The sequence below is a fragment of the Prionailurus bengalensis genome, chromosome B4, assembly GCF_016509475.1.
Source record: "Prionailurus bengalensis isolate Pbe53 chromosome B4, Fcat_Pben_1.1_paternal_pri, whole genome shotgun sequence".
Taxonomy (NCBI): Eukaryota; Metazoa; Chordata; class Mammalia; order Carnivora; family Felidae; genus Prionailurus; species Prionailurus bengalensis.
The window spans coordinates 11,347,464-11,360,982 of NC_057358.1; the positions used below are offsets into that span (position 1 = coordinate 11,347,464).

Genomic DNA, 13,519 nt, shown 5'->3' on the forward strand with positions numbered 1-13,519 from the left:
TGATTCTGCTAGTTTGGTTTCAAACAACTATCAATTCTCTCTCTCTCTTTTTTACATTGTAGTGGACATCTCTCCTGTTTGCTTGCTCAACATCCATTCCTCCTTCTAGTTCGTCTGAGTCCATTATGTGATAATGCCATAGTTACAAGCAGGGTTCTGGAGCCAGGCTGCTTGGGTTTTATTCACTCGTGTGGTGTGATCTGGGGTGTGTTATTTAACCTTTCTAATCTTGGTCTGGTGCACTATGAAATGGGGAGAAGGATATTACCTGCGTCATAGAATTGATGTGAAGATTAATAAATAAATATGGTAAAGCATTTAGAACGGGGCTGATGCATAATATGAATGCAGTAAATGTTAGCTCATGAAATTCTTATGTGACAATTACTTTCCTTAGGAACTTTACTGTAAACATGTCTTCTATCACTGGCTGTGGCTATAGAAGTCTGTAACAGACTGATATGGTTTTTTTCTTCAATGTATGTCACTTGATTATTTTTTCTTTGAAAATTGTTAACTTGACAATAAACAAACAAATAAATAAATAAAATATTATTACTAAAAAAAATTTTTTTTAACGTTTATTTTTGAGACAGAGAGAGACAGAGCATGAATGGGGGAGGGTCAGAGAGAGAGGGAGACACCAAATCTGAAAGAGGCTCCAGGCTCTGAGCTGTCAGCACAGAGCCCGACGTGGGGCTCGAACTCATGGACCGTGAGATCAAGACCTGAGCCGAAGTCAGACGCTCAACCGACTAAGCCACCAAGGCGCCCCTATTTATTATTATTTTTAATGTTTATTTATTTTTGAGAGAGAGACAGACCAAGTGTGAGCAGGGGAGGGGCAGAGAGGGAGGAGACACAGAATCTGAAGCAGGCTCCAGGCTGAGCTGTCAGCACAGAGCCTGATGCGGGGCTCAAACTCACAAACTGTGAGATCATGGCCTGAGCTGAAGTCTGACGCTTAACCTGCTGAGCCACCCAGGTGCCCCAACAATAAATTATTTTCAAAAATCAAAACATTATTTCTTTAGAGGTAAATTTTACTAGGATACATCTTCATATCGATCATCCATACATTTTCTGGTACATGATGTGCTCCTTCAGTCTGTCAATTAAAGTCTTTCCTCATTTCTGAAAAGTTTTCTTGAATAACATCTTTAAATATTTTTTGTTTCATTATTTCAGTTTCTTCAGAAGGGATACCATTTATGGATATGTTGCTCTTCCTTTGTGTTTCATATAATTTTCTAGCTAATCTTTGTTCTATTTTATTTTCCCCACTAGTCTTGATTTGTCCTCTAGCTCCCTAAAAAGGGTTTTTAGCAATTTCCCTCGTGCTGTTTCTAAGATAGTCCTGCGTATCTATGGTGGTTTTACTGTTTCCTACTTCCTTCCTGAGCTCTCCAGCTCATGTTTTAATTTCTCCTGTTGACTTGCCCTATCTTTCCTGAGCAAATGCATCTTTCCTTGTTTTATAGTATTTTTTTTGTAAATTATGATATGTTTGATCACAGACTTTATCTTTTCTATAGCAATTTTTTTTCTGCTGTTGAGTCTTCACTGCCACTTGTTTTTCCTATTCTGCCCCCCCCCCCCAAATTTTTTTGTTTTAGGTTTTAGTTGGAGGAATTTTGTAATGATTTTGTGCTGGTTCCACCTTGACTTTTCATCATGTGAACAAGATGAGTTCCTCCATGAGCAGCTATTTGTAAGAGGTTCATGTTAAGGAGTGGGCCTTAGACATTTTGCAGGCTAGCTGGAATTTTCCTTGGATCACACTCAGTTTATGACCCAGGTCATAATATTGAGTCCTTCTTGACTATGCCTCTCTTCTTTTCGCAAAGGAAGCCCTTCTTTGTGATTCCTCAGTTATGCTTTTCCTAGATGTCATTGTCCTGTAAACTGTCCATGACTTAGGTTAATCATCAGTATATAAAACATACTCTAGTAACTCTTTTACCGATTTCTAAGAACTAAGTACACAATTTCAGACACTAAAACTTTTGCAGCATTTATGAGAAGAGGCTCTAACATCAAAGTGTTGTCAAATAATCCATTTGATGGAGAGGATAGCACCCACCTTTTAAGAAAGAAATGTTTTTCCCTGCAATATTTCTTGTTGAGATTTAAGTTTTTCCACGTAGAATGTATCTATAGGAGTTAATCTAATAAAATATTTTTGATCAATACATTTTTGGACCAAAGGTTCTTAAATTTTCAAAGATTAATGATATTCTTGATGAGCTTTTCATAAAATGAAGAAAAATCATTGATTTACAAGTCCTAAAAATTACCGAGTTTACATACTATTAAACCTGCTACAACATGTATTTTATATGTCCAGAGAGGCCAAGTGTTTTTACAGATTTTGTGACCTGGGACTTAAGTCTAGCTTTCTAGATTTCTAGTTCTTTATTTCCCTTACACCATCTGCCCAGGTCTGAACTTGGGCCACACAAATCTGAACTATTGGCAGGAGGGTTGGTGGGAGAAAAGTTTGATGGGAACAGTATTAGTAACTCTTTAATGATGTGATGTGTTATTAAAAGCACCTCTTCTTTGGGTCCTTTAATGAAAATTATAAGAGCTTTAAGAAAATATAAAGACTTAGGACCTAACTTTAGTAATCCAGAATATGTGGCAGGGCTTTCTAGAGTGGAATTGTTGGGGGGAACAGAGAGATTTTGAAGGATAGATAATAACTGATTAACCGTGGAAGTGGGATAGAATGATGAGCCTGGCAGCCATCACCTTTTCCTCTAGAAAAACACGGCAGGCTGAAGGAAATGGTCAGTTACTGGTAACAGTCCACGTGAGGGCCCTCGGGTGAACAGAATTAGGCCGTGTATAGTCTAAGGCATAACCATTCTTAGGAAATGATGGGTTTTGTTTTCTATGGCAATTTCCAGATCAAGATCTTTTATTTCACATGGAGTCCAGTAAGGGAGAAGTGACCATACTAAAGCCACGCAAGTTGTCTTTGGCATTTCTACCTCCTTTGGGATCCATTCCTCTGGGTCTGGCCTCCTCAGTTCCGCATTAAATGTCTGCATCTTTTCTCTGGGATCTGGTCCAGCTGACTATGACTTGATAATGCTGAATGAACATCATTACGAAGTTTGGAAGAGAAAGAAAATTCTCAATAGCCTTTCGACCAGTACAACAAATGTCAAATAGCTGTCCTAATTCGTTTTCTTTATCCACCCCAACACCCATTCATCCATCAGTTACTAGGTGTAAGTTACCATGCTAGGTGCTGGGCATACAGTGGTGCAAAAGGCAGCGTGTTCCTTGACCTCATAGACCTAACAGGCTGGTAGAGAAAGTCACGGCCACAGAGCCATGTGCCATACTCCCTGCTTTCTTTCCCTTCACTTTTGCTCCTTCTGGACAGCAGCCTCTTTTCCATAGGGAGAAAGAGAGAGAACATCAGCATTTCTTTAGTTTTGGGGACAAGAGCAGAGACTGAGAATGGTTTTCAAGAGCTCTGGAGGCTGATCCTTAGGCAAGGAGCAAGGGTGAAACAGAGAATAAAGAACTGAGTAAGAAGAAGGAGAGTGGAAGGGAAGGAGGGAAAGAAGAGAAAATGCTCACAGTAGAGCATGGGAAGGTAATGCCCGGGTCCAACTCTTCATATTACTGAACATTTGACGGAAATAAAAGATATTCTAGTTGCTCAAATCCAGTTCTTGTTGAAAGAGGTGCTGTTTGCCTTGCGTTTTGGTTATATGCCCCATCTTCTTGTTTCCTTGGAAGTCTGTCCCGGAAGTTGTGTTTGTCCCTTTAATCTGTGTTTCTAACAGTCAAGCGAGACCAAATTTGCTGTCCCCAGCCTGGAGAGCCTGGAGCTAACAGCCCCAGAAAGACAGGAAACCAGCATGGAGGTGTGGAGGGATGGGGAAAGCCAGGGTATCTTCTGACCTCCTCCGGGTCAGAGTAGGAGTGAAGGGCTGGCGGGGTCCTGATGGCTTCTGGGAGAGTCCTGGGCCTGCATCCACCCTGTCAGACCCAGGAAGAAGGTGCTGGATTAAGTTTCCTTTTCAGGGAGTACATCCCCCCCCTTAAAGTGAAATTGGAACAGTCCTGGGGAAATGGGGCAGGTGTCAACAATCAAGAGACAAGGCTGTTTACACAACTCAGCTGAGGGGCCCTACGGGAGCGATAACCTGGATTTTCTGGAAGAAGAGGTAGTCCCTTCAGGTCGGGGACGGGGATACGCACGTGGCTCCCCCGCTGACAGGTGGACATGGGAGAAGGGTGGGCAGTTAGAGAATCTCGGAGATGGGAGGCCAGAGGGAATTCTTGAGTTCATTTCTCAGCCAGTAGGAAAAGATGTTTCGAGGCACAAGCCCCACCTCAGGGTACCCTACTAAGCCCGCCGCAGGTAGGGCTAGGAGGGCAGCCCTCCGCTCCAGGAGGGTGTGGGGCAGACGTTCACTTTACACTAAGTCTCCGGGTTTCGGCGGGAGGAGAAAGGGAGAAGCCAGGAGGGGCCAAAGAGGAGCGCAGGCCAGCCAGGCCGGCCCAGACCCGCTGGCAGTTCCAGCCCGGGGGCCGGGGCAGCCCGCGGGGAGCACAGAGCCCGCGCCGGGCGGTCCCCGAATCCACCCGCAGCCCGGGCGCTGGGTAACTCCTGGAGTCTGGCTCTCTAAGGGAACACGAGGCGGCGCCTGGCGCGTCCTGCGCATCCCCGGCCCCGAGGCTCCCAGGCTTTCTCTTCGCCACGAGGCCCCCTCCCCCGGCCAGAATTTGACGCGAGCGCCGATTTTGGTGCAATGCGAATTAGCTCCAGTCGCCTAGTCGGGAGGGACCGGCAGGCTCCGGGAGCGCCAGAAGCGGGCCGGCGCTGCGGGCCGCGAGTCAACGCCCACCGCCACACGCATCCCCACCGCCGCCTCCCGTCGCCATAACAACCGGCCCCCGCCCGCCAGCCCCGCGCGGCCCGGGGACGCACCCGCCGCGGCCCCCGGCGCGCGGGGAAAGCGCCCCCGCCCTCGGCGCCGGGGATCCGGGCGGCCACGCACTCCCGCCCCCACCGCGCCGCTGCGGAGCGCTACGCAGAGGCGCCCCCTCCCGCCGCCAGGGAGGAAAGCCCTCGTGCCCCTGGGACTTGACTGCAGAATTAATAAAGCTCCCCAAGGGGCTGGAGTCCTCTCGCGCGCTCCCCGGCACCCTGCACCTGCCCGGGTCCCCTGCACCTGCCCTCTCCGGGGCTCCAGGGCGCGCGAGGCCGCCAGCCCACGGCGGTGCCCCGCGCCCGGGGCACGGCGCTCCCGGGGAGCAGGACATCCCCGAAGGCGGCAGCGCGCCGGAGGCGGGAGGCGGCCGGGGCGCGCGGGGAGGGCGGGGAGCCCGCGGGAGGAGGAGGAGGGGGAGGAGGAGGAGGGAGCAGGGCGGGCGGCGGGGAGGGAGGAGAAGGGAGGCAAGAAAGTAGCAGAAAGTGAGGCTGGCAGCCGGCTGCAAAGGAGCCCGGCGAGCGGCGGCGGCGGCAGGAAGTCTGTGCCCGAGACCAGCAGAAATAAGAGCCAGGGAGGGACCGCGGCGGCGGCGAGAGTGAAAGAGGAAACTGCAGAAGAGGAAGCTCTTGCCGCAGCACAAAGTCTCCGGCTCCCGCGCCGAGCATCCCCACGCGCGCGCCCCAGCCCTCCCGGACAGGCTCGCCGCCGCCCCCTGCGCCCCGGTCGCCGGGCGCCCCCTCCTCAGCGCGCCCACCCCGGCCCCACGCGCCCGGCCGAGCCGCCTCGCCGCCCTCCGCACACGCCGTCCTCGTCTGCCATGGCCCGGGAGAACGGCGAGAGCAGCTCCTCCTGGAAAAAGCAAGCTGAAGACATTAAGAAAATTTTCGAGTTCAAGGAGACCCTCGGGACGTAAGTGGGGCTCGGGGAGAAAAGGGTGGAGGTGCCAGCGGCCACGGGTGCACAGGCGGCTCCTGCCGCCACCGCCACTGCCACCGCGGCAGGAACAGGCTGGTGGCCGCGTCCTCATTGTCCGGTTCTCGGCTCCGCGGAGCCCCCCGCGTGTCCAACGCGTGGGTCTGCGTCCCCAGGGCGCGGGTGGGCACCGCTCCCGGGCGGGGGCGGGAGGAGCTCCGAGCTTTGGGGAGGACAGTCACCGGCAGGCGACTTTCCACTTCCCCTGACACCGCCGCCCTCTCGACTTCTTTCTCCCCACGCGTGACTGTGGGCTGAGCATGGTGGATATTAACGTTTACCTACCGGTCGTGTGCGTTTACTCACCGTGTGTGTGGGCGCACCGTGGAGAGGAGAGATGTGGTCACGAGAAAATGGGGCTTTGGCCATTCCCATTTCTGTCCTTCCATCATGTGTTCTTACGGAATCGACATCTGCACGTACTAGGTGTAGGCAAGACTTTGGATGCCACGCGATTATGGAAGGGAAGAATTTTGCAGTGTTCTGGGTCACGTGTGGGCAGAGCCTTACCTGAGCGTCTGTCCATTTCACAGAGACTCAACTGCACACGCTGGGGTGCGTGGCTCCAGGGAGGGTCTGTGAGTGTCTCCCTACAGGCGATTTCTCTCCAGGGCTGTTCTGTAGTCCAGTGCTGGTGGCTGTGGCTCAAGAAAGCAGAAATACTCTGAAGTCCATGGCGGGAATGCTCCAAGCATGTGCTGCTCAGTTCAGCTGCTGTTCCCTTTCTGCCCAGGAGTTGGTTTTTGTTTGTTTTGTTTTTGAAGCGCCTCAGAATAGGTAAGGAGGCTGATAGTGAAAGAGAATCAGGCACTGCTGGGGTGAGTCTGAAGTTCAAGTTATGTTCTCCCCTCATGTGATCAGTATCTGTTGATGATCAGTATCTGTCAGTATATATATTCTCTCACACACACATGTGCTATATGAACGGAACATTTTGCAGGGGTTCATGGAGGTGTTGATTAGGCTGGGAAGAGAAAGAGGAGGTGTTAGGTGAGATAAACCACTGTGTTCTTCCTTCTTTCCTTCCTCCCACCCCCCCTTTACTTGCTTTTGTGGTTGGTTTGCTTTCCAGAACCACATTTTTCAAACCCAGGTGGTCTCCTGCCCCCTCCTTAGGGTGCCCCACCGTTGCTCAGTCATTTGCCCTCGCCCTCACCTTTGCAGTGGGCCCCCCAGGTCGAAGTTGTGAAGGCAGCATTCCCAGCCTTGCTTCTGATTCCCAGGAAAGCACTCTGGCGAGGCCGAGAATAGGGTCTCCCAGCTGCTGTGCTGCACGTTAGGGAGGGCACCTGTGGGTACAGACGGTCTGTCTTTGTTGGGATGAAAACAGAAAGGACTTAGACTTTTTCGTAAGGAGGGGCTTGGGACTGCTTCTCTCAGCCTGGCCAGTTAAGGGGTGAATTTTGGTCAGAACTTTTGAAAATTGCTACTGAGGCTTATTGGGATTTGGAGTTTGGACACGGAGATGCTCAGGTTATGGAGAAACCAGAAGCATGCCCTTGCTTGTCATCCTGAGACCGGTTATGTGGCTGCGGATGAGGGGACGCCAGAGCGCGGAGTCTCATCATGTGGGAATGCCTTCCTTTGCATGGCGTATCCCCACCTGAACCCCTTGCTCTGGCCCCCCCTGCCCGCAGCCTCCACGGGGACAGAGGCATTTCCCCCTAACTGACTCCTGCTTTTCAGGAGAGCCCTGCAGCCGCACCTTTGCAGCAGCCTGGTGTTGGGGGGGGGGGGGGGGGCGCTGAAGCTCAGTGAGCTGTGGCTTTATTGAGTGGCTCCTGCTGTAGTAGGCGCTGTTTGGGGGGGTGACTGTGGGTGGTTTTTCCTCCGTGAAGGATGGGGGTTTGCCTTCTGGTGCCAGAGAGACCAGTGGAGCTGCTGTGGAACAGTCTCTTGGACTGTGGTCAGGTGCCCGGTGAACTTGGGCATGGGTTTCTATTGGGGTCCCAAAGCTTTGCCTCCTGCCTTGGAAATAATTCTTTGGAAAGAAGCTTCCCAGTGAGGCCTGTGGTGCAGGTGTGGGTTCTAGAAGAGTCTAACACAAATAAGAAAATGGTCAAGATGTTTTTGTTCAATGACATAATAGTAGTCATCGTAAGTGACTTTCTTAAATGAATACTGTGTATTAGGTATTATTCTAAGTGTCTTACATGTATTTTACCCTCATAATAACCTTATAAGGTAGGTATTTGGTATTATCCCCAATTGGCAGATGGGAAAACTGAGGCAACAGAACGATTAAGTGACTTGCCAAGCATGAGCTAGGTATTAAGTGTGGAACCTAGGCAGAATAACTCATTACAATCACTATGGCATTGAGTCACTTTGTGGGTTATGTAACAGCAAGTGTTTACTAATAATTTGATTTAACTTCAGTATTTGGAAAGCCAGCTTTAGTATTAATGCAAGGAAAACATAATTATGGGGTAACCTGTTATCTAAATACAGTAACATTTCAAAGCTCTTGGATAATCAGCATTATTTTGTCTCTTTGGACTTTCTAGCAGTCATGTGAAGTTTTAGGATGCCTGTTTCATGCTGGGCCAGCTCCAGTGACCTTGGCCTGAGTCTAAATAGGGAGGTTGCTTCCAGTCCTGTCTGTGTAGATGTTGAGTCTGGACCCCTCTCCTGTTTGTAATGAAACCTACTGTCAGTCGGAGGCATCACTGATCACGGTTGGGATTCATTTCCAAGGTATTCTACAGCTCCAGTCATTTTGTTTGTCGCACCTTCCCCATATGTCTTCAAGATCCTAAGGCAGGAAAGCCCTGGCAGGAGCCAGACTGTCATCTTAGAGTGTTAAAATGCTTTTAAAATAAAGCGATGTAAAGGCCAGAGGAACACACTTGGCCAAACTTTGTAATCCGATACCTGGCTGCCTGATTCAGGTAATTTTCTGTGCGGAGTAGAACACTTACTGTTGAAGCCAAAGGGTCAAGCCATTTAGTTCATGTGGTCAGAGGGGCCTTGATGGGGACTGGGGGCCAAATGGGAGTGAAGACTGTCTCAGGAGGGTGGGAAAGAGATTAGGGAAGCCAGGGACGGCCTGGGTGAAGGGCCCTGCCTTTGGGATTTGGGCCTGGGTTAGCTGATGTGCCTCTGAGTCAGGCCTCAGGAAAAACCTGCAACTCGTGGGCTGCCTGTAGCTTCCTTTGAAAGGAACTCCAGAACCTGAGATGGAAGACCTAAGCACTATTTATGAATCAGAGATGTGTTTTCAGGTCCTTGGCACACTGGGAGCAAATAAATGTTGTGTAACAGCAAATCAGGGATAGTGAGCATTTCTGTCAGTGCATTTGCTGAGACCCTCCAGACCATCTCTAGCGGAGATGTCCTTCAACGACTTCTGAAGTGAAAAAAATGATGCTGTGCCATTCGGAGAAGTATATGGATGGCAAGAAATCTTTGGTGTGGTGTCCAGGAAGTACCCCAGACTCATGGAAATCACTTCTGTAATTTTGATGCCATGGAAGCCATCTGGACAGAGAAGGTCTGAGTCCTTGGCATGACACAGAATGATTGTCCCAATTTCCTCCTTTCCTCTGGAGTATAGGAAATGGCCTGTCCTAGAAAATAGATCTTCATCTCTGCAGGGTGTGAATACATGCTTTTCTTATAGACTGAACATTTTACGGTGAAGTGATTGCTGTCTGTAGGGGGCTGGAACTGGCCATCATGGAGGATTGGAGCCTGGCTTTCAGGTATGGCTCAGCCACTAATAGGTTGTGTGGCTTGTGGGCTGCTTGGTCATTTGTCCACACCACTCTCTCCCTGTCTCAGCTTCCTTGTCTCTAAAGTCACAGGGGCAGGGAAGACAAGATGGTTTTCAAGTGCCCTTCCAACCCTGAGATTATATGGCTCACCTGAACCAGGAAGGTACTTGCGTGGTTCTTTACGAGCCTTCCTGCATGGCTAGTGCAACTCATTTCTGTTTGGAGCGACATTTTTATGCCCAGGCTCATAGCAAAGTGAAAACAGCTCAGGACAGGAAGCCTTATCCCACTTCATGTCAATAGCATAGCGTGTTCCCTTTTCCATCAAACGAGTGACTGCTGGGTGCTGCTTTAGGAAGAGTATAAATAGAAATTTCCGTGGGGCAACCACTGTCTTTTCCCACTAGTATCATACTTACATTCCTTATTCTGAAATTGCTCAGTAAATACACCTGTTGAGGACACAGGTGATTGACTTATCTGAAAGCCCCAGTGGGAACCACATTCAATGGTTCTTTTTTGGGATGTGTGTGTTGCGGGGGAGGGGTAGAAAGGCAAAGCGGCTTCAGGTGGTTTGTGTATTTGGCTGATTTTGTAGTATTTATTCTGGGATTACTCAGAATTTTAGAGTCTGGGAGAAGCATTTGGAAGAATATTAGCAAGAGGGAAACAGAGTTGGAAGTCCCTAGATTTCTCCCTGAGGGTGTCCCAGCTGCTGTGTTCACTAGGAGTTTGTATTTCTCAGCTCTGTTTTGTTGTGAGGAAGGATATACATTCAGCCGCTCATTTGCTTAAAGATCTCTGTTGAGCATCTGATCTAGTCTGGGCTCTGTGTGTGGGGGGTGGTGGCACATCGCTGCAAACAACAATAACGAAAAATGCCTGCCCTCTCAGAACTTACCTTCTGGTGAGGGGGCCTGGGAGTGAAAAAGATAAGTAAGTAAAATGTAGAGTGTGATGCGTAGTACACATGTGAGGGAAAAAAGCCAACCAAGGAAGGGTTTTATTTATTTATGTAGAACTTTAAATGCTTATTCATTTTTGATAGAGCACAAGTGGGGGAGGGGCAGAGAGAGAGGGAGACACAGAATCCGAAGCAGGTTCCAGGCTCTGAGCCATCAGCACAGAGCCCGATGCGGGCTGAACTCCCGGACCGTGAGATCATGACCTGAGCCGAAGTCGGACGCTTAACGTTTAACGGACTGAGCCACCCAGGTGCCTCAGGTGCCCCAGCAAGGAGCCATAATGATGGCTGAGTGAGGCTGAGTAGCCAGGGATGGCCTCACTAAGAAGCTAACGTGGGACGGCTGAAGGCAGAATGTTCCCATCAGAGGGAACAGCGAGGGCTGAGGGCTTGCCGGGGAGCTTGTCCAGTGTTCAGAGAGGTCCGTGTGGCTGGAAGTTGGTGGTTGGGGGAAGGAAGCGGGAGCTGAGGTAAGAGAGGCATGGAGGTGAGGAGATTGGATTCCTCAAAGGGCCTTTGCAGGCCATAGTAGAAACTTTGCTTTTGCTCTGAGAGAAATGGGGGACATTGGAGGGTTTTGAGCAGAGGAGCACCTTGAAGTGACTTAGATGTTTCCATCACAGAGTGATCTGTGTGCCGTGTTGAGGACCGTCTGGTGGTCTCGAGGGCAGAGATGGGGGGGACCAGCTTGGAGGCCATTGCAACGATCCAGGTGAGAGACAGAGGTGGTTTAGAAGGGGGAACCTTAGCTACACAGGCTCCACTTCTCGTCAGAAGTGGTTGGGTCCTCGATATTTTTGGAAGGGACAAGCAGAAAGGAATTGCTGTGGTTGGATATGAGATTCTCCAAGGATATGGGGTTGGAAAAATGGTGCCATTGGGTGGTTTGGGTCAGTTCATCCAAGGGTTTTCTGAGTGCCTGCTCTGGGAAGCTCACGTCCTTCGGGCTTCTGGGCCCTCCCCGTGAGGGACTCCTGCATCCCCAGATGAGTTTCCTTCCCTCTGAGTTTGTGTGGAAAGGGCTTTTGAAGGGCTTCCTCCTCAGTCACAGAGGGAAAATTGTGGCAAGCTGGACATTTTAGCAGCTGGGAGAACTGCTTAACTTTCTGGGAAAATGCTGAGTGTTGGCTGTAGAATTATCAGTAGGAAGAGCTAGCTCACCTGCACAGGTGGGCCTATGCACTATAACTCTCCCACTCGATTTGGCCATTTAAAGCCCAAACATTCCATGAAAAATAATAAACACAAGACTCTTTTCTACTCCTTTTTTTGGCAGGATGTTTTATATTTGGAGGGGAAAAGCCAGACATTTTTCTTGATTGGAAAAAAGGTAACAACGCTAGTGTCCTTATTGATTAGTGTAGTGGGATTTGGGAAATTGCTCCTTTGGGCAGAGAGCTCATTCCAGAGGGGCTCGTAAGGACTGTGTCTCAAGTAGAACTTTCTGGTTTGAACTTGGCCACTGAATGGACAATAATTAGGCTTGGTAGGTGGACATTTGTGTCCCCTCAGGGGAGGATTTTAGGGGTTAATTTGTTGAATTTTTCTTTGGCTGGGTCTCCATAAATCCCTTTAATCTTTCCTTTCCCCAAATAAATCTCCTTAATCCCTTTCAATCTCTTTCCTTCTCCTCCTCTCTCCTCTGGGATGGCTTAGGCATTGATCCAGTGGGGGATTGTCACATTTCTGATCAGCTTGCACTCACAGTGGCAGACCTCCACCCTCATGCCTCCCATTTCACAGGAATCGTCAGGGAGCCAGACCCCCCTGAGGACCCATATTTTTAATTGAAGAAGGAACTGCTTCTGGGTGACCAGCAGGAAGACTGGTATCCTGGTCAGTTGCCTTAAGTTTCTTTTCTGGCCCAAGATGGTCAGCGCAATGCATATGTAGCTAAAAGGGGAGGATCTGTGGGCTCTGGGAAAGATGCTGTCCTGATCTTTCTCAGTTCATGTTGCTTGTGTCCCTTTGACTTTCTCTGGTGCAGGAAACCACTTTTTCCCTGGGCTAGCTTTCATTAGATCCTGCTTGATTAAAAAGATGTTTATTATGCAGTATATGTATTATTCGGGCTCCATTCAGACCAAAGGTAACCTTCAAATGGATGGCACAGGCCAAGTTTGTGTGATGGCACACCAAGTTCCTTCCACATCTCCAGTGATCAGTTATGTGTCTTGTGCTATTTTTCCTAGTTATTTCAGAAGGATTCAGAAACCGAGGGATTCTGTCTTTTGGATAACACCAAATCTTGAGGATCAGCTTTTATTACTTACTTACTTACTTACTTACTTATTTATTTATTTATTTATTTTTAACGTTTATTTATTTTTGGGACAGAGAGAGACAGAGCATGAACGGGGGAGGGGCAGAGAGAGAGGGAGACACAGAATCGGAAACAGGCTCCAGGCTCCGAGCCATCAGCCCAGAGCCCGACGCGGGGCTCGAACTCGCGGACCGTGAGATCGTGACCTGGCTGAAGTCGGACGCTTAACCGACTGTGCCACCCAGGTGCCCCAATTTATTTATTTTTAAAAGTATTTATTTTTGAGATAGAGAAAGAGCATGAACGGGGGAGGGTCAGAGAGAGGGAGACACAGAATCTGAAGCAGGCTCCAGGCTCCGAGCTGTCAGTACAGAGCCCGACGCGGGGCCGAACTCATGGACTGTGAGATCATGATCTGAGCCACCCAGGCACCCCGAGGATCAGCTTTTAAAACAGCATCCTTGGTGAGGCCAGGTAGGGGAGGCAGGGGGAGGCCATGAGCCATAATGGAAGGGTGACTCCAGCCCAGCTGTTCCTAGCTGTACGCCTCTGGAGAGGTTCCTTAATCTTCCCGAGTTAACATGGAGTTGGACGTTGTTGCCTTGTGGGATACTTGTAAGGATTCAGTGATGTACATGAGGTG

The 13,519-nt window shown here is 49.4% G+C and overlaps 1 protein-coding gene and 1 long non-coding RNA gene across 3 annotated transcripts in view; one reads left to right on the top strand and one right to left on the bottom strand.

Moving 5' to 3' along the window:
* Window positions 1-1,361: 1,361 nt before the first annotated feature.
* LOC122473912 lies at window positions 1,362-6,611 on the bottom strand. The gene is made up of 2 exons (XR_006294739.1): window positions 6,240-6,611; window positions 1,362-4,002 (listed from the first exon to the last, which is right to left on the bottom strand). It is a non-coding gene; the product is annotated as an uncharacterized LOC122473912 (long non-coding RNA).
* Window positions 5,380-13,519, top strand: part of CAMK1D (calcium/calmodulin dependent protein kinase ID) — a 435,052-nt gene continuing 426,912 nt past the window's right edge. Inside the window, exon 1 of one of the 2 annotated variants that reach the window (XM_043564752.1) lies at window positions 5,380-5,870. In XM_043564752.1, the coding sequence (XP_043420687.1) occupies window positions 5,779-5,870 (92 nt within the window). In that variant the 5' untranslated portion in view covers window positions 5,380-5,778. The remainder of the gene's footprint in view (window positions 5,871-13,519) is intronic. The other variant, XM_043564753.1, reaches the window with a different exon arrangement.